The sequence below is a fragment of the Pleurodeles waltl genome, chromosome 1_2 (genome assembly GCF_031143425.1).
Source record: "Pleurodeles waltl isolate 20211129_DDA chromosome 1_2, aPleWal1.hap1.20221129, whole genome shotgun sequence".
NCBI lineage: Eukaryota > Metazoa > Chordata > Amphibia > Caudata > Salamandridae > Pleurodeles > Pleurodeles waltl.
The window spans coordinates 77,088,546-77,107,854 of NC_090437.1; the positions used below are offsets into that span (position 1 = coordinate 77,088,546).

Below are 19,309 nucleotides of genomic sequence, written 5' to 3' on the forward strand. Positions count from 1 at the left end.
GTCGTCATGAATTGTCATTGCTCAGCATGAAGAGTCCATGTCACAGTCACGAGGAGCCCAGACTTCTGTATTTTTCACCTGAGATTCTGGAGGAGTACACTCTGATGTAGGTCAAGGTTCCAGATCCTGGAGGGCATCTCTTAGAATCAGGACTCACTTCAGCAGAGACCAGCAGAAGGTCTCAGGCAGGTCCAGGCAGGACGGGGCAGGTCCTGTTCGTGCTGGTCAGCTGAACAGTTGCAGGGAGGCTTTTCCAAGCTTGTTTTGTTCCTGCAGCTCAAATAGAAGGTCAGCCAACTGACCCTTGGAGTCACAAGTCTGTGTTCAAAGCAAGTAGGTCAAATCTCCCTTTTTCAGAGGGCAGGGCAGTTCTTCTTCTGAATCTTCCACAGTTCCAAGAGTGTTAAGACAAGAGGTTCTGAAGGGGTCACTTTTCGTCAGGGATATACCTTTATCTAACCATCCAACTTTCCTGGGTTTGGCTGCATTTGTCAGTGGCAGGGCACGCAGCCCTTAGTAGTCAGAAAGAGGGTGGGCAATCCCTAAGGCTGCCTTTTGAAACTCTGGAAAGCTGAGCACAACCCCAGGATATCCTGTTCAGGATAGAAACACCCTGCCCCACACCCAAGGCCAGGCCCTGCTCCAAACCACACGTATGCATGGCCGAAGGGTCTCGTCATGCACTGTTAATTACCTAACATATTACATGATTCATGACATCTTCTATGACATAATTGGTAATATCACAACCACATTTGACGTGACTTCATTGAGGACAACACTGTTTATGGAGGGGGATTGAGCTATAGTTAATTTAGGGCACAAGTTATAGTTACTTGAGATAACTATAACTGTTGAATTTTGCTGGTTTTGTTTATCTGAAATTGGATATTTTAACTGACATTTTCACCTAACTATATTATCATAAAGCAAAAGATGAACGGAGCACTCCTTGAATAATTAATTTCAGATCCTAATTATACACATTGAATCAAACGTAATAATGTAAATTAACATATATGATATATACAGTACAATGATAGAAAGACATAACAATAGTAGATAAAGATAACATACGTATGCAATGGTTCCAAAAATAGACTGTTACAGTTGTCAATTTTAATACAAACGTTGCCAATAAATATGAAGCAATAATTATAAAGTAGACAAACAAAAATACATAAATGCTACAAAAAATATATAATAAATATCACAAACACCTTGGGTAACAAAATATACATGTCACACATTAAACATAAACAATCTAATCCAATATTAAGATAGAAGTTCTTCCAAAGAAAACAGCTTAAAGTCCGAACGCCAAACACTCCCAGTCAGTTCATGGGAAATGATGTATAATGTTCAATCAGTTGACTTTGGGCAATAAGAATTGTTGTCCTCCAATATAGTCAGATTGGTTTATAAATGTCCCGATCACATTCAGCCGACACGTGTTTCGTCCGGTAAAGGACTTTATCAAGGCTTATTTTCCTGTACTAAATACAATCTAATTAGGTAATGGTCAACCAAAGGAATGTCACAAGACTGTGCACCTGTATTCAATCATCACTAGTCCGAATGTACCCAGTTGGGGATGTTCAACTATGATAGTTTAACCATGATATGGCTTCCATATTTAGTTCGAAAGTCCAAACATTCTTTTTGTCTCCTGTTTGTGCCAGATTCGAGCCGCGATTATATGCCTTTTCCCATCACCGTCAGTTTGATTTTTTCAGTGCATTTCCAAGGTTTTTTTTAGTGCCCAGTAAGTTATTATTTCAATTACTAACTACAACGTTACCTTAACTTTGTTTTTTTCACTGAGTATATACATATGTAGGTATATATATATATATATATGTATACATATATATATATATATATATATATATTTAATTTGCAGAAAGCAAAAAAAATGTAGAGCTAAAGATAAAACTGCAAGGAGTAAAGTCTCAAGCTGTAAAGGCACTTATCTTTATTTTAAATGAAACTGTGGAATCAAAGCTTGAGGACTAAAGTTTGCAGAGTAAAGGCATGCAGACTAAAAGTTTGAGGACTAACGTTTGATAATCCACCAGAGTATCTTTCATATCCCAATGTCAAACAATATACCTCAAAAAGATTGTTCTATTGCTCCAATGGAATGTTGGAATCCCCAAGGACTGAAACTAGATATACAATACACTGGTGCTGTTCCACTACTTCATAAAAATGAAGGTAACTTGCCAAAAAGGGGATTGTTTGGAAATGATCAAAAAAGTAAATATAGAGGGTATGTCTGGGAAGGATGACAAAATAGAATTGACTGGAGGCAGAAATGCCACAGAACTAACCTCATAAATTAGCTAGAAATGGAAGAAGGGTACACAACATGTGGCTTAATAAAATTGTCTATATCATCTGTGTTCAGAACTAATACAAGGTATAGAGCAGTGGTTCCCAACCTTTTGACTCTTGAGAACCCCCACTGAATCACTACTGGAAGCCGTGGACTGCCAAGCAATTTGTATGATTTAAATTTCAAACATTAAAACAGTCATTCTACTAAATATTGTATTAATTTATATTGAAAAAATATGCAAAAATTGAAACATTTTAATGGGAAGGTAGGTGCTGCATTTCAGCAACTCATTTTTCAATGTTTGGTTTTACTTAGGAAAGCTAAATCCTCAGGTCAGATTCTACATTTCCCAAATGATTTTTGCTTTTATTTTTAGGTACATAAAATCTGAAAAAGCTTTTTCATATAATATGTGGTAGGGAAAGGAAGTAAAACCATAAGGCCCTCGCATCTCTCCATAGCCTGCCCGTCACATGTATTTAATTTGTTTTATAGCACCTCTCATACGAGTGTAGGGTGTCAGAGCACTTTACAGGAGACTACAAGGTGTAGGATTCACGTCATCCATACTGGCAGGCATTTTCTAAGAGTGCTTGGACTGGAAAAGCACAATCTCAGGACTCAGTATAACACAGCAGCTAGCATTGACTTTAATAATGTATTACTACAAACCTTTTTAGCAGCATAAGGACACTGAAAGATTGGGAAAAAAACGTAACTTTCTAATTTGTTCCTTGCAGTTTGCATGCAGTTCTTTGATGGTATTTCATAGCTCACTCTGCTAGATTATGATGGTAACTTATGATTGCACAGTAACAAAAGACTCTCTGTGACAAAAGCAGTAACCCACTGTGCAATGTACACAAAATACTGTTCTTTGCATGATACACATTCTTTGCAGCTGGCATATAAACTATCTGCACTACTTCAGATGAGTCCCATCTCTCTCCAGCAAGTACATTAATCACCAGAGTAATCTTGATGCTTTTATTTTTGTCAGAAAGCTGCTGGATGTACAAGGAACTTTGGCATGCTTTTAAAGTTGCTGCATAAAGGAAGTGACAAATATAAAAAACACACCTGTTTCTGTAGAGGCCCTAGCTGGAGAAGTGCCTTCCTGCTGACCCAGGCTTGCAGACCACCTGGGAATGTGTCACAGACTCTTGAGGGTCCGCAGACCACAGGTTGGGGACTGCTGGTATAGCGAACATAAGATATAAACAACTTTGTATACCTTAATTATGTGCATAAAGAGTAAAACCAAACTATTTTTCAACATTATTGATCAATGTATGTGAAGTCCACACTCTTCATATCTGGATGGGTCCATTGTATGCATTAATTCTTTGAGAGATCCACAGATTTATGCATGAAAAGTGGAGCAGGCGTCAATGCTTTGGTCTCAAATATCATTCATATGCGAGACCATCCTCAGGACCATAGGTTTTATTAGTATATTTAAGTCAACCCAAAAAGATCATTTAAATCAAGCTGTACATTGTAGGCAACCTTAGGTTCAATGTTTAGGTTTTGTAAGCCAAATCATGTAAGGGCACTTGGTAATAAAGTCACGATCTGAAAAAATAAATTAAGCTCCGCAGAATAAACTAATGGGGATAAGTCGTTGAGTACGGCACATTTTGGCAGCATTTACAATGTTAAAATTCTTACAGTTTCACAATTCCGGCAACTGGCAGTGAGGCAGAAGGGATTCACATCCTAGCTCCCCTCAGTAACGTTATTAACAAATAACACTGTTTCCCACCAGGTTTTATAGATGTGGGTTTCTTTAATTTGAACCAGAATAGTCTTCCACTGCTAGGGGAATCTCTTTAAAAACAACTTTTTAACATGGGAAGCCATCAGCGACAGGCTTGACCTGGCTAACTAAGATGACCATTATCTAACTTAGGTGTTCCATTAGGTTGACAAATGAGAAATAAAAGTACATGCAAGCAGACAAAAAACTCTCTCTGCGTTAGCATACTTTCTCACATATATTAGCTGGAGAACATCTCTGAGTTATTGTGTGAAATGCAAACAGCACAGCCTATGCAACCAAACTGTAGAGTTATCAAGTAGCTGTATAAGCATGGGGAAAGCCAGATTTCTTTCAATATCTTCCCTTTGACCACAACCATGGGAAATCTAATTTTACACTCAATACTTGTCAATAGATTGTCTATTTTTGAGATGTGGAAACCGCTGACCACCCTCTATCAGCATGTGGTGAGGAAAGCTGTGGTTTATCTTTGCAATGATAAAACTATTGGCTAATTTACATGATCGAGTTTTCAGGTTAGAGAGGATGTTGTTTAATAGCTGATTTTCCTGCCTACATAACAAAAATGTTGCTAAAAACAGATAATTTATAGCTGGGGCATGCTGATAAGAAGGCATAACTCCACTTTAGTGCAAGAAGAGAAGAAGGCGTTTTGAAGAGTGCAGAAATGTCCTTGTGGTCGGTATATGGCTATGCCAGTGCCAATCCTTTAGGGTAGGTAGTTATCATAAAGATTACTCATTTGATTTCTACATGCTATTATGTAATAATACATGGAATTTTTTAATCCCTATATAAACCACATTCTCAAATTTCATTATAATTGGCGACTTGTGACGCACTCAGTAGTCAATTATAAAGAAAAGACCAGAACTCGACTATCATAAGTTATTATAGTGGAGTTCGGACATCACAGTTCCTGCTGCCAGAGCCAGCAGCTGGAGTGAAAGGTAGGTGAGGTCACAGAGCATAAAGTGGGATGGTTGTTTTTCTTTCTTCTGCTCTATTTTAATAGCTTACAGTGACAAGCAGAGAGAATATGTTTATTTGTTTGCATTTCTTAGATAGAGAAGTATTGCTCATTCTACACATTCCGAGCCATTGCAGCTTTTTTAAAACTGATTTGTATAGAACTGTTTCTAATATCTGTTTGCAACAAATATCTAACAGGTTTTTCATGTGTTTAATTTTGCACTAGAGGTTTTATTGTTATTCTTCATGTTTGCAATCACACTTGCTCTTTCATATGAAAGAGCTACGCACCAAGGGTTTAGGTGGCCTGTGGGAAAGGCGATGGTGTGACCATGTATTATATGGGATAAAGTATCATCTGGCATATGTAATAGAATAGTGCAAGTCACCTCCGGGTTCAACAATCTCATAAAGGAACACGACCTTCAGCTTTTTTCTTCTGTATGGTAATGGAACTCTTCGGTGACTTGCAATATCCTTATAATGTATGGCAGGGGGTTCCTTATCCCTTATATAATTCCCAGGCCATTAATCATGTCCCTGAAAACTTTAATCTTTCTAATAACTGCAAAAATAAATGTAGGCACCACTAAAACCATCTCATTCTCAACACCTGCCACACATGGAGCGCTGACTGAACATACTCCATGTGCTGTCATCTGCCTCACTCCAAAATGCATTATATGATGCCTCATATATCTTTGCTTTTTCTGTTTCATCACAAAGAGCCAGCCGCTGGGCAATAAGGTGGAAATGGAAATTGCAAGCATGCTGGAAAAAAACACATCGCTCCTGAAATTTGGATATCATTTTACACAGCAAGGCCCACGACTTCGGGCATCAAATGCTATGATGAATAACAATGACTTGGGTAAGTAGGTACAGAAACATAACTAAGATTATTTAATCTCGCGCCACTACAAAATATAGATAACTACTATCTGCAGGGGACCTAGCTGCCTACATTTTTGGAAGAAGGCTCCTCACACATGGTTGTTTTTTCCTCTTCATTATTTTTATTGTATACCAACACTGGTTGCCAGGCAACCAGATACCAGCCAATTAAAAATGTAAACTCAAATTGCATAGTAATGAAACAGGTTCCTGAAAACACATCTTGGCTCTCTAATATTCAAAGCCAAGAAGGGGAGGGAACTCCCATGCTACTGAGGAGCACAACCTTAGCAAAACCAGAAAATGTTTGTCACTGTTGTAAGTACGGCTTTGGGCATCCTAAAGAACAGATGCATGAACACTCTTATGCACAAATTTCTTCATCCTGTGTGCAAATATACGCACTCTCGCCTGTGCGTACCTGCCCTCTGTGCCTGACAATCAGGCAAGATTTCTGAATTATAATGTGTGCATGCTGGACCTGAGGGACCCCTATATGACAGGGGATGGGTTTTTGGTTCTATGTTCAAGGCGACCAGTCAGGAGCACGCTTGGAAACCAGACATAGAGCTATGCTCCACAGCTACATGGCTGCCACCTTCAAAGAGGACTCTGTTTCATTTAACGTCCCATGAGCTCCTGGAGTAGGTGCAGAAGGTCATCTCTTTAGGGGCAAATAACCTAGCCCACCTTCCAAAAGGCATGAGCTACTCCTACTACTTCCTGGTCAGGATAAATTCAGGTGGGCTCCACAGCATATTAGATGTATCCTACTTAATCACATTCTCCCCTTTAAAACACTCAAGATAACAATGCTATGGCAGGTCCTAGCATAAACAATAGTTAGTTATGTTCTTTAGTCAGGAGGAGGCACATTGTCATGTTCCTGTTCTCCGGGAACACTTGAACTTCCTCCGGTTCAACATGGTGGACGAGCATTACTAGTGCAGATTGCTGTCTAAAGGGTAACTGTGTGAGAGTTTACCAACATTTTAGCTCCATTAGGGTAATTCAGCAGCTGCATCTGGCCCATTGCTGCTATTTGAATAACTGTCAAGTGAACAGTGACTTCGCAGGATGTGACTAAGTCAAATCAGACCCTAATTCTCAGGGCACTCTTCAATTGTAGGTTGTGATGGAACTTCCTTTAACCCTCTATCTTACCATCAAGAAGGCTTCATGTGAAGGGAGGCACTCTGGACACAAGCCTGGAGAGTGTCTTCTCTTTATCAGAGACAGAAATATCCATCAAGGAGATTGTGCTCCTCTTTCTGGGATGCAGTTTGTTGCTAGGTGGTTTGAGATGCTTCTGAGACCACACACCTACGGCAGAGCCCATGCTATGCTATATGTGGTCCTTACTTCTCCATCTAGGGAAGTGATTGGTCTGCTGCTGCACAGCCACTCCAGGTTTGTCCAAGTCCATCAATCCATGCTTCAAATCTCTTAGTCATGACAGACTCATACAAGTATGGATGGTGAGCACATCATGGGGACCTCTTCAGAAAGTGCAACTGTGGAAGGATATTACCCTCCTCCTCTCTTTGAATGTGGGTTGCTCGGCCAGGCATGAAAAGTAAGCATCTCTACTCATTTTCTGGGTCAGAGTTCAACCAAGTATCTTTGACTTCATCCTCAATATCTGCGAGCCGTCAGTCTTGAACAGGTCTGCTACATATCTGACTAGTCCATTAAAAAATCTTTGCCTCTTTGATAAAAAGTAGCCCCAGGTTCCTTGGCGGTGGCCTCATGCTGGACTGTTTTGGGAGATTTATTTATGCCTTTTTTGTTTTTTGATGCATTTCTTTATTGGTTTTCCACGTGAGAATATACAATTCCATTATAAAAGATAGAAACAGGTTTACATATGAAATAGAGTAGTAGAGCTAGCACATACATGCTACCTTAAAGTGTACAAGATATGGTAGGATAGAAGGAACAATAACAAAGGTTACATGGAGGACTTGAGCTTAATATGAGCACCTATAACTGCCACTGTACATTCGGCAGTCCCTCCATTTCTGGGCATATCATGTCCCCATCTTGCCCCACAGACATCAACCAAACAGTGAGCACGAACCAGTAATTTATGAGATCAACAGGACAATGAATGCATATCCCCGGTCCAACCCAACCATCCCAATCCCCAGAGACACCCAGTGGGTAAATAGATCTGTGGATGCAGAATTTCCAGTTTATGATCATTTCATGTGTGGTCTAAGTTTCTAAGGAATAAGGTTTATGATCAGTACATGTGTGGTCTAAGGTTCTAAGACCCCAAGGTTCCTTAAGACGCAGAAAAGGTCCTGAAAGATTTTCAGATTATTCCATTTGATTCTAAATCCTATATATGCATTTTCATAAATAGCTAGCGGTACAGTTCAGTCACCCATTCGTGGTGTGTAGACACCTGCGGGAAGCACCAATGTTAAAATGTACATATCTTTTCAATATTGAAGGTGCTCAACGTCCATCCCTGCCAGTGGGAGGTGGCATCCTCAATATCTGTGAAGTCATGTAAAAGAGCAAGGTTGGAGGAGGCTAGGAAAGTGACAGAGCAAGTATTGCAAAGCATCTTCCAGATAGCTTACCAGGATAAGGCCAGTTGGTGGCAGGACTTCAGACTATGAAAGAGCTCACAGCACTCTCCGGTGTACCTCCAACATGCATCAGTCAGTAGTAGGTTGGCCCTTCATAGTTTTCAGGTGACCAGTATCAGTTATGTATAATCTTGAAATAGGAATATTTCAATCGCAATTCCTGAAGAGAATGGTCATGGTACTCTATGATTTTCATCCAGTTTTCTTCTGTAAGCAACCCGAGTCGTTCCTGCCAATACGTTTGGAGTATACCACTGGAGTATAAGTGGTCAATAAGAATCGGGAATAGGTGGGATACAGTAACCCTGAAGAGTCCCCATTTCCTGATATACTCTAAAATGGGTGACTTGGACAAGAGAATAGGATCCCATTCCAAATTACCCTGTAGACTGTATTGGATTTGCCAGTACCACCAAACTCATGATTGAGGCAGCGTGAAGTGTGATTAAAGCATCTTGAAGGAGCAGAAAGTATCTCCATGAAGGAGATCATAAACCGTCTCCTTCTCTTCCCAGACTGGCCATCTGACTATCTTTCGGCTGATGGTACTGCCCTCATTGGACCAAAGTAGAGCATTCTTATGACTAAAGCTAGGTGCAAACGGGTATCTGCTAAAGATGCGGTAAAAGGATCTTGGTGGTAAAAAGGACAGTATTAGAATGGAGTATGTCTAGGGCCAATAAGTGTAAAGGTGATGGTAGAACAACTATAGTATATTGTATATCAGTAAGGACTCATTCAAAAACAGTGTAATATATCGGCAAAAAAGCAATGTGGTGCATACAAAGAGTACTAAACATAGCAATGTTTAACAAACGCAACACAGAGGTCTAACCTACTTTAAATGGGTTTAAATGGGTAAGTGACTCTCCCAGTCCTCATCCTGCCCACCAACCACATTGATTCATCATGACCAATAGAAATCCCAGGCTCCCTGTGGGCAGGATAGATTCGAAACAGAGTTGCAAGGGCAATCCAACATAAGTGAAGGCATATTAGAACAACAACTGGTTGAGTAGAGAAGTGCTCTTGGAAATATGTCCAAATAGTAACTAGTATGTAAGGTATAACTCCTGGTATAAAGAGGTAAACACCAAGAAACATCAGGTAAATCTTACTAAAAGGGGCTCATGAAGGGAGCACAATGTCATCCCAGAGTGACCCTGAAGAGGTTGAAATGTTCAGGACTTGAAAGGGGATCGTGATTTATTGCGGCCTCTCATAACCTGGCCCATACCATCTCTGAGCATTCTCCCCCCATTGTTTCAGCACAATATCCACTCTGACATTCAGAGGAAGTGTCACTAAAGGTAGGGTCTTGATTTTAAGGAGAGGCCAGATCTTCAAAATATCAAAGACAATCCAGCTTGGTTCTCTATTGGTAAAGTCGATCCTGCGCAGGAACGGTTCTTAGGCATCTTGCTCCTGCTTGAATGAGAGGACATGCATCTCAGGCAATACTTTTACTCCATCATCCTGACAGAGAATGGGCCATCTGCCAAATGATAAATTAGGCCCATACTCTTGTCCTCTGCAAAGTTTCTGTGGCATGGAATAACTTGTTCTCAGAACTGAGGCAATTATATGGTAGGGTGCAGTCATTATATGCATTTTACCAGACCCCACTCCCAACCAACCATGAAAGCTAGCCCCACTGCACAGCAGGGATGGTCAAAGGGCCTGCCATACTTGCCGTGGGTTGCCGTGCAGGGCCCTGAAGTTAATAGAGACAGGCTCTTTTTTTACTTTTGTTAGTGGTTTTAAGAAGTACTCTTTTTACTTTGGGGCTTTTATGTTTTTGAGAGGGTAGTTTTTGGGGGTATTTTTCCTTTTTTGCAACTGCTGTGGCACATTACAACCTAAACACTTTAATTTTTTTTTTAACTGATGCAATTTTTTAATTGTTTTCAGTCTTCTGCCTTCCATGCAACAAAGTGCAAATATATGGAGATAGGGATTTTTTTCTCACACTGCTTCCTTGTGACCCTCCTGGTGTTTCTTTTCTTCTCTCCAGGGGAATATTCCTCTCCAAGGGATCTTGTGAAAAATATTCTTGCAATGTGCCTTTAGGTGTTTTCCTCCCTTCATTGTTTCTCTAATACAGACTTTTTACTCTTCCTGGCCTTCTAAAGAAGTTGCAGATACCCTCTTTTGAGCTATGTTACCCATTCCTCAATGTACAAGCAGCACTGCTTCTTTATGTGAACTCTACAGGTGCCCTGCTCTTCACAAAATGGTGGTTGTGCCTACTGTTGCTGAGTAACTGGCAATGTTGATATAACAACTTCAACCAATCAAAAACACAAAATGCTTTAAAACATGCCCAGACGTCCATGGACTGGACTGGAAGACCGCAAATATCAGAGGAACTCCCATCCTAACTGTTGGGCATGTAGGGTCTGTGGTGTGGAGTTTATGTCTGTGGACTCAACACACCTAAAGTGGTAAGCAAATGACTGTCAAAGGTGATTCAGCAAGGGTCCAGGAGTTTTTAGTCCACTATTTTGGAACAGTGAACGCAAACTATTAAAAAGTACCCAACCTGGATCCACAAATTTTATAGTCTCTGATCTTGAATTTAATTCAATGAATCTAACACACCAATATGGTACCCATAGTACTTAAACTTTGTGCCAAGCCCGCAGACTATTGAAATGGACCAAACATAGGGAAAAAATGTTTCATAGTCCGCGATCTCATTACAAAGACCACAGACTTTGGAACACAAATGCAGGAGTAGGTGCCTGGAAGGGTTCCTGAAATCTGAGAGAATTCTGACCCTACATCTCAATCCTATTTTTTTGTATTTTTAAACTTTTATGAGGGGGCTTAAGAGGGTCTCTCACTTACACCTCGGGTCAGGATATGCCCACCATACCCCCTTTATGTGGCCTTTATATTATTTTTTGGGATGCACAAATATGGCAGGTAAAAGGTGATGAATATAAATGTTGGTAATAAGTGCATAAATCAATATCTATCACTGTAAATCCGAGGTTAACATTGGAATCCATTTTTTTAGCTCACGGGTCTGGGTGGAGGAAGTTGGAGGGGGAGGCTAGACACAGGGACAATGGTTGCGATCAGTGCTGAGGCCAGAGATTGCAGGGTTCGATGATGGGCAGCCTGACCAGAATGAATGCCCTCCAGGAATGCATTAGTGTGTTGCAACTCCCTTTCTACACCCTGGATGGCATTCACAATGGTAGAGTGCCCAACAGTGAGTGACCTGAGGAGGTCAATGGCCTCCTCACTGAGGGCAGCATTTAGACTGGGGATAGCACCAATTTTTGGAAGGGAACACCTACCTTGCATCTCATTGATGCAAGGTAGGTTCATGCATCCAAAAAATGGTGCAAACCCCAATATTTTGACGCTATATAAATATGGAGTTAAGTTTATGCTGCATTTGCGTAAAAAAATGACACAATTGCAGTGCACACAGAGTATAAATATGCCCCTAGGAGATTCCACTGCACCATTTTTAGTGGCTATTTTTAACACCTGCGCAGAGCAGGCATTCAAAGGGGGCATACCATTGTTTTCAATGGGCCCCCATGACCTCTGCATGATTAGCGCCAACATTTTGGCACTAATCCTGCACAGTACATCAATAGCATCAAAAATGTTGAATCTATTGTCCCTACCCTGCGTCAGGGTGTTCCGTATATTAAATATAGAGTACAAATGGTGGGCGGTAGGGGGGATGCTAAGGGGTGCAAGAAAAGTGGCGCTGCATTTGATGTAGCGCCACTTTTCTTAAATTCGAGCCGTAATATATTAGCTGACACAGCGTCCAGCCACCTTGATACTTGAGTTGCATATCTCCAAATAAATGACATCAGCCCAGGATTATACCGGCAATGTCCGAAATAAGATGCATTTATCTTTAAGTTTTAAGCTTGAAAATGTATATTTGTTTCAGTTTTGTAGCTTTATTTCTTGTGTAATAATGTACATTCACATGTCACTTCCATGTTCAAGAAGTGTTCTCATTTAGTTCTTGTTTACAGCTCGTATGCACCGGTCTGACGGTCCCTGGCATAACATGTCAACTCTGCAACGGGATGATGTATAAGTATAGACAGATTTTATACGTATCTATTGAATACAAGCTTACCAAGTCTTGGCTCGCTGGCAGTGCTCTCTACTGCCACCTCCTGGCTCTACTTTTTTAACTGTATTTTCTACCTGTTTTACTACCTTCGGATTTATGCTATCCTTTCTGTGGCTACGTTTAGGAGTTTCTTCTTTTTCTCGACTTGATAGGGCTTTGTTTTAAAACTGCTTTGTCTCGAGAGCACCTAGCCAACGGTGGTGAAATGTCAGCATGATGTAAGGACAGTGAACCTTAAAATAGCCTTCATGGACATGTAACATATGAAGCGGTGCGCACTTCGCAAACCGTGAATCTATTTTCAAATGTCAAAGTAGCACACACGTGCAAGCAGCCATAGCTTACCGTGTATCATAACAAGGCTTTAACCAATCTTTTGTTAGTTCCACTTCAAATGTATCAAATGCTTTTCTAACAAATGAGAGAACATCCTTCTGGAATTTTCAGTCATCACCACAGTAATGGGTATGAAATAAAAAAATATATGTACTCCCATCTACATTGACAAAAAAAATGTTAAAAAGGAGGAACCTAGGGCCAGATGTACAAATGATTTTTGCATTCGCAAGCAGTCCGATTCACAGAATCAGGCCGTTTGCGAATGCAAAAAAACACTTTTGTGTGTACAGACCCTATTTTGTGATTCGGTAAGTTATTATCGAATCACAAAATGTTTTTTCGAGTTGCTATTAGGAAGGGGTGTGCCAAGGGCATCCCCTTCCCCTTTGAGAATGGGGACGCAGAACATTTTTCAGAGCAGGCAGTGGTCCCATGGACCACTGCCTACTCTGAAAAAAATAAAAAGAAAACGTTTCATTTTTTTGTGTGTAATGCAACCCGTTTGTGGAAGAGGGAAAACAGCACCACTACCCCTTTTTGTGTGTGTAATAGGCCTCTTTATTGAAAACAGGTGCACTCACAAAAACAATACCCTGGCCTCCAGCCTCACAAAACTAAGCACCTCACTATACATAAATTCACCTAAACAAAACACTCTCCCCTCTCCTACCCTACCATCCCCCCCCTTCCCCTTAAACTTGCAGTTCGTTAATCCAGTCATCCTTTTGTAACACTTTCTTTGTTGAATCCGTCTATTACCTTAATAGTCAGTTGCTGCCATCGACCTATTGAACCTGCAAGTTCCCAACCCCTAGTGGACAATTTGTTATCTTTGTTTCCCTGCTTCTGTCCTCCCCCTTCCAATCTGAAAGTGTCTTGGCAGATTTTCTGTCCATCCGTTATCGTTGTCATATGAACAGTCTCTGTCTCAGCCACCAGAAAAAGGAGGGGAACACCCCTCCTTTTTTTGCCCCTCCCCTCTCCATCCAGCTCCCTGAAGGCCACGTCACCAGTAAAAACCACCGCATCTTGATATGCCCAAACTTAATTAAGGTTCCCTAAACAACCCTTTTAAAGCTTCATTGCGAGGGAGCAAGTACATCTCCATGCCAATAAAGGACAGGTGAACGCCATTGCTCCGAAAAAACTCCTTGTCCTCGAAACGTAGATCCCTATGCTCCAAATAAGTAATTCTGTTCTCCTTGCAATACAAATGCATCTCTTTATTAATTTTCTTGCGCGCCTTTTCGATTGCCCCCGGTTTTCTCGCCCCTCTCCATACCCTGTGAGAAATAAATGCTGTCCACATAACATGGCAACCATACCATAGTCGGAAAAGAAGAAGACCACTGCACATCACAGGATCAAGGCGAGAACACTTTATTCCTTGGTAACAAATCAGGGCGAGATTCCTCTGATGTCATAGAATGCACTAGATACGTGGTATGGAAACACTGTGCATTTTTCGAGTTTGTACAATAACAGCCGACACGTGTTTCGTCATCCTTGACTTTTTCAAGGCTTACTGGATATGAACTATGGAATTAGATTTGGTAGGATTCCAAAAATTCAAGAAATGTACAGCAAAGTGTACACATAGTGGCATGGAAGCAATTCAATTTGACATAGACCCTGGTAAGTCTGTAGAGCGTCCGTACTTTTGGCAGCCGAGTAAGTGTGGCGTTGTTCTAGAACTATGTGTACACTTTGCTGTACATACCACGTATCTAGTGCATTCTATGACATCAGAGGAATCTCGCCCTGATTTGTTACCAAGGAATAAAGTGTTCTCGCCTTGATCCTGTGATGTGCCGTGGTCTTCTTCTTTTCCTACATGGACCCTCCCATCGTACGTAGTACCTGTCCCTGTCCAAACCCAAATTGTCCCCAATCGTTGTATTCTGCGCTTGCCTCCAGGCCCAGTTGACAAATGAATGGCCCACGACCCAGATGGAGATGAACCGCACTGCTGGTCCGGGCACTGAACATGTAAAAGGAGAAAAAACAAATTATCATTCCAACACAGTAACTCCTCTTCTCACATATTTTTTATACGTATTCGACTTCCATCTTCCCAATGCCAACAGTTCCTCAGTCTTCCAACCTCAAAATCCAGCCTCCATTGCCATACCTATCCTAAAGGAATGAGTCCCAAATTGTGAAGCATCCTGCCCAATTGCTTTTAATCCAGCCCTCAATACCGCTAACAGCTGATATGCTGATACCACCTTATCATGTAAATGACAAAAAAACTCCTCCTCTTACCTCCTGTGTAATGGCCATTAGTCCAAGGCCTAATTAAACCAGGCAAATATCCGAAACTGGGTAAGCTGCAGGAAACACATGCCTGCCTCTTCCCCTCTGATTCGTCTTTGATCTCCTTAAGTGAAGCACTACGCCTTGTGCCCTGATGCAAACGTCGCACCACTGAATCCCTGGCTGTTTTGGACCCCAACAATTCCGAAATTCAAAATGCCCCAAAAAACATCCAAGACATGAGAGTGCAAAACAATAAGCATTCAGCCTCATCAAAGCACACCACCCCCAATGCCTGCATAACCATTTAAAAAATACTCAGTGTTATAGGCTGTCTCCCCCTCCCCCCTGTGTTCTCCTCCCTAGCCCAACCTTTCAGTATTCTCTGCCCCAATTCACCCGCCGATGGCGCGTAGCCCCACAAAAGTTTACCCATGAATGCAATACCAGCCAACTTCCCTGCAATGGATACCCTTGACAAGCGCCTTCCCACTAAATCCATAATGAAGTTTACCACAGCGTCCACTCTGTCTTTGTCAAAATTTCGTCTCTGAGTCCGCAAAAATTCACACCACGCCCTGACATACACTTGACATGTGGAGGGTACCAATGAATTCACCACCAACTGCAGCATCCTCCGTCTCCTATGTTCACAAAGCCGTCGGCATAGTCATCCTGTACAGGGCCTCGTCCGCAACCAACCCATGGAACCTCTCCCACTGCAAACGAGATTGCGCATCCGCAATGTCATTGTTGACTCCCAGCACATGTCGCGCCCTGAAATGAATGTTGCGGCGCAAACACTCTAAGACAAAGACGCGCAGCAGCTGCAAAACCTGTACATCCTTGGCAGACTGACGATTTACCACCTGGACAACTGCTAAGTTATCCACTAGGAACAACACTCTTTTGTGCATCAATAGGAGACCCCAAACACGTACCGCCACCACTTAAGGAAATAACTCCAGGAATGCAATGCTGCGCCCACAAGCCCGCCACGCCACTGGCCATTCCTCCGCACAAAATCTCCCCTGCCAGTACAGGCCAAAACCTGACACCGCTGACGCGTCTGAAAAAATGTGGACATCCCATTTACACAACGGCCATGTTTTAATTGGAATCCCATTAAATGACTCCAGAAACACACACCACATCCTCAAGTCCTCCTTCACCCCAGCGACAAGTCTCACGTGGTGATGCTGCAAACTGTACCCTGATAAAGCCATCCCTAGACTCCTGCAAAATGTCCGCCCTACTCTAACTACCCTGCAAGCGAAATTAAGGTGCCCCAAAAGCACCTGAATTTCCTTGACCGTCACCTTCTTCTTCTTGACCATAGTTCACACTGTCTCAATCATGGTTGTTTGTTTGTCCGCAGGCAACCGAGCCACCATGACTACCGTATCCAATTCAATACCTCAAAAGGCCAAGGCCGTGCTGGGCTCGACTGTTTTTTCGGGGGCCAGAGGTACACCCAGGTCCCCCATGATTTCTTGAAATTGACCAAGTACCACTTCACAGCAGTCGGAACCCTGGGGCCTGAAAAGAAAAAATCATCTGAATAATGGGTCACTTTCTTGTGCCCCACCACCGTCTCAAAAATCCACTGCAAAAATGTGTCAAAGCACTCAAAAAGAGAACAAGAAATTGAGCAGCCCATGGGGAGCGCCTTATCCACATACCACCTGCCCTGAAACTGAATACCCAACAACTCAAAATCCCAGGGATTGACCGGCAGCAACCTGATTTGATATCAGTTTTTGCCATTAATGCGCCAGAGCCCAAAGACTTCACCATAGCCATGGCCACATCCACAGACGCATACAACACTTTTGTGACTTCCTCCGGAATGAAGTCATTAATGAAGGAACCCTCGGCCAGGAAAAGTGATGTATTAGACGATATTGCCTCAGTTCTTTCTTTGGGACAACTCCAATGGGAGAAACAATAAGATTCTGGAGAGGCCAATCCGAAAAAGGACCTTCCATGCACCCTTCCACCACCACCTTCTCCAATTTGAGCCGCACCAGCTCCTCTTTTCCCCAGACCGGACGCAAATTCTCGGTCCAGCGCCTCTGCCTAGGCCCCGTGTATCCCAAGTCAAATCCATGAAGAAATCCCTGAAGCAATAATTGTCCTGCCTGTTACCATAGCGCTCCACCCAGAAACGCAGCTTGTCAGTCTTAACTGGAGAAATAGCTTTTTCCCATAGTAACCTGTCCACCTCTTGACCGGGCCCGACCCTGACTACCCCTGTGCGCTTCCTCCCTGTTCCGACATCCACGTTCCCTGCCCCATAGCAGTTAATAAGGGCATGTCTACCAGCGCATTTGGAACACTCATGCTTGAACATACAATATTCACGAGTGCAAAGTTCCTTGTTGAAGTCCCAACAAGCTCCTGTCTTTGGCGTTACGCTTCCCGACGCTCCTGTCCCTCCCTTAGGACCTGTATTGGCCCCACCCTGAGTGGGGTGTTCTCGAAAGGGCCGATACGTGATGGTCAAGCCGCTCGCTGTAAAAATGGTCTTGACAAATTTTGAAGGGCCCATAGTATGCTTCCACAAGTCCACATCGATTTCCCCCCATTGTACCTCCGTGTCCGCTGCCATACAGGCACGAAATTCTTCATCATATTGTACCCAAGCACATACTCCATAACTGGGGTACGCCTTCCGAATAACATCCATATACTTAAAGAGCGCTACTGACCTGTCAGGAAAATGCTCACAATAAACACTGGCAAAAATAAAAAATGCAGCGGTCCAGTTTTCAATGGTCACTGGGACCTTGGGACGTATATTCATATTCTTCTTCTTTCAAACCCTCTTTGGAACTGAGCTCCCTATGCAGTAACTTTAGCATTTTGATATACTCCCCTTTCCAAATCTTTTCTTTTGTGGCCACCATAAGATGAGCCTCAAGTGGCTTTGCGGTACCCATATATGGTAGGCGTTTAGTTTCCCAGTTACCTTCTCCTCGCTTGGTTCAGCACTGGACTTACCTGACTTCTCCTCTGCCCCCGTGCTCACTGCCCCCATTTGATCTGGACCCACCCTAACATCTTGGACATAGACCCCTTTATGTAGGCACTCCCCTGAGCTGTCTGCATTCACCTTGATCACAACCGACACCATGCCTGGGCGCAATGCCCCCACTCCTTTACCTTTTTGCAGTGACAGGGACCGCTCCTGAACCATCCGTCTTGCCGCTCTGAGAGCTCCTGATACGCTGTCCGATACCTGAAACGACTTACGGACAGCATTAGACCCTGCCCCCCATCTACTCCACCAGTCCTCTTCCTCCTGTTCGCGTAACTCCCCCTCCTCCACACTGTCCTCATCATAATCCAGTAAGTCATTGCTGACACTCTCATCAGATTCACTGAGCAAGGCACCTTCCAAAACCCTTGCTTTCTTTATATCTGTTACCGATCCTGCTGTTTGAAGTGACGACCGTCTGGGACCTTCCTAGCCGCTCGGTATGGCCAGGCCGCTGACTGTCAGGTGCAATGCCACCGGAGGGCGCAAAACCCTTTCCGGCACGCTGACCTTTCATACAAACCTTGGCCGCCCCCTTCTCCTGCTCCTGCATTCGCGTTGGTGTTATCCAGCCGGCCGTGCTGGGCCCCGCCTTCTCTTCCTCCCAGGGTTCCCCGGCCGCCACAAGCCCACCTGAGTCACCTTCTCCCCCATAAGGCTGATCCTGCCAAAAAAGGCCTGGTGTGCTGGTGAGCCGTGGACCAGAAACGTGACCACCCTCCCACTGCTGTAACTCTCCTTCCTCCCCCTCCCCAAGGTCCCCCCGCACCCCTCATCCGACCAGTCCTCCCACTGTGTAACCCAAGCACCCTCCACCTCCACCCTCTTGCCATAAGTGCGACGTGGGGGGCAAACCCTCAATGTTATCCCATCCTCCTCATCCTCCTGTTCTTCTCCCTCATCCTCGCTCCATTCTAAAAGGGGGCCCAACCCTTGCACTCCTTCAGGCTGCGCAGGCACTGCGTCT

The 19,309-nt window shown here is 43.0% G+C and overlaps 1 protein-coding gene across 3 annotated transcripts in view; it reads left to right on the forward strand.

Annotated features, from left to right (window-relative positions):
- The window catches only part of TMOD1 (tropomodulin 1), a 476,820-nt gene that overhangs the window by 448,459 nt on the left and 9,052 nt on the right, over positions 1 to 19,309 (forward strand). The window contains exons 9-10 of one of the 3 annotated variants that reach the window (XM_069236536.1): positions 5,823 to 5,967; positions 12,604 to 12,668. In XM_069236536.1, the coding sequence (XP_069092637.1) occupies positions 5,823 to 5,967; positions 12,604 to 12,668 (210 nt within the window). The remainder of the gene's footprint in view (positions 1 to 5,822; positions 5,968 to 12,603; positions 12,669 to 19,309) is intronic. The other 2 variants (XM_069236542.1, XM_069236532.1) reach the window with 2 other exon arrangements.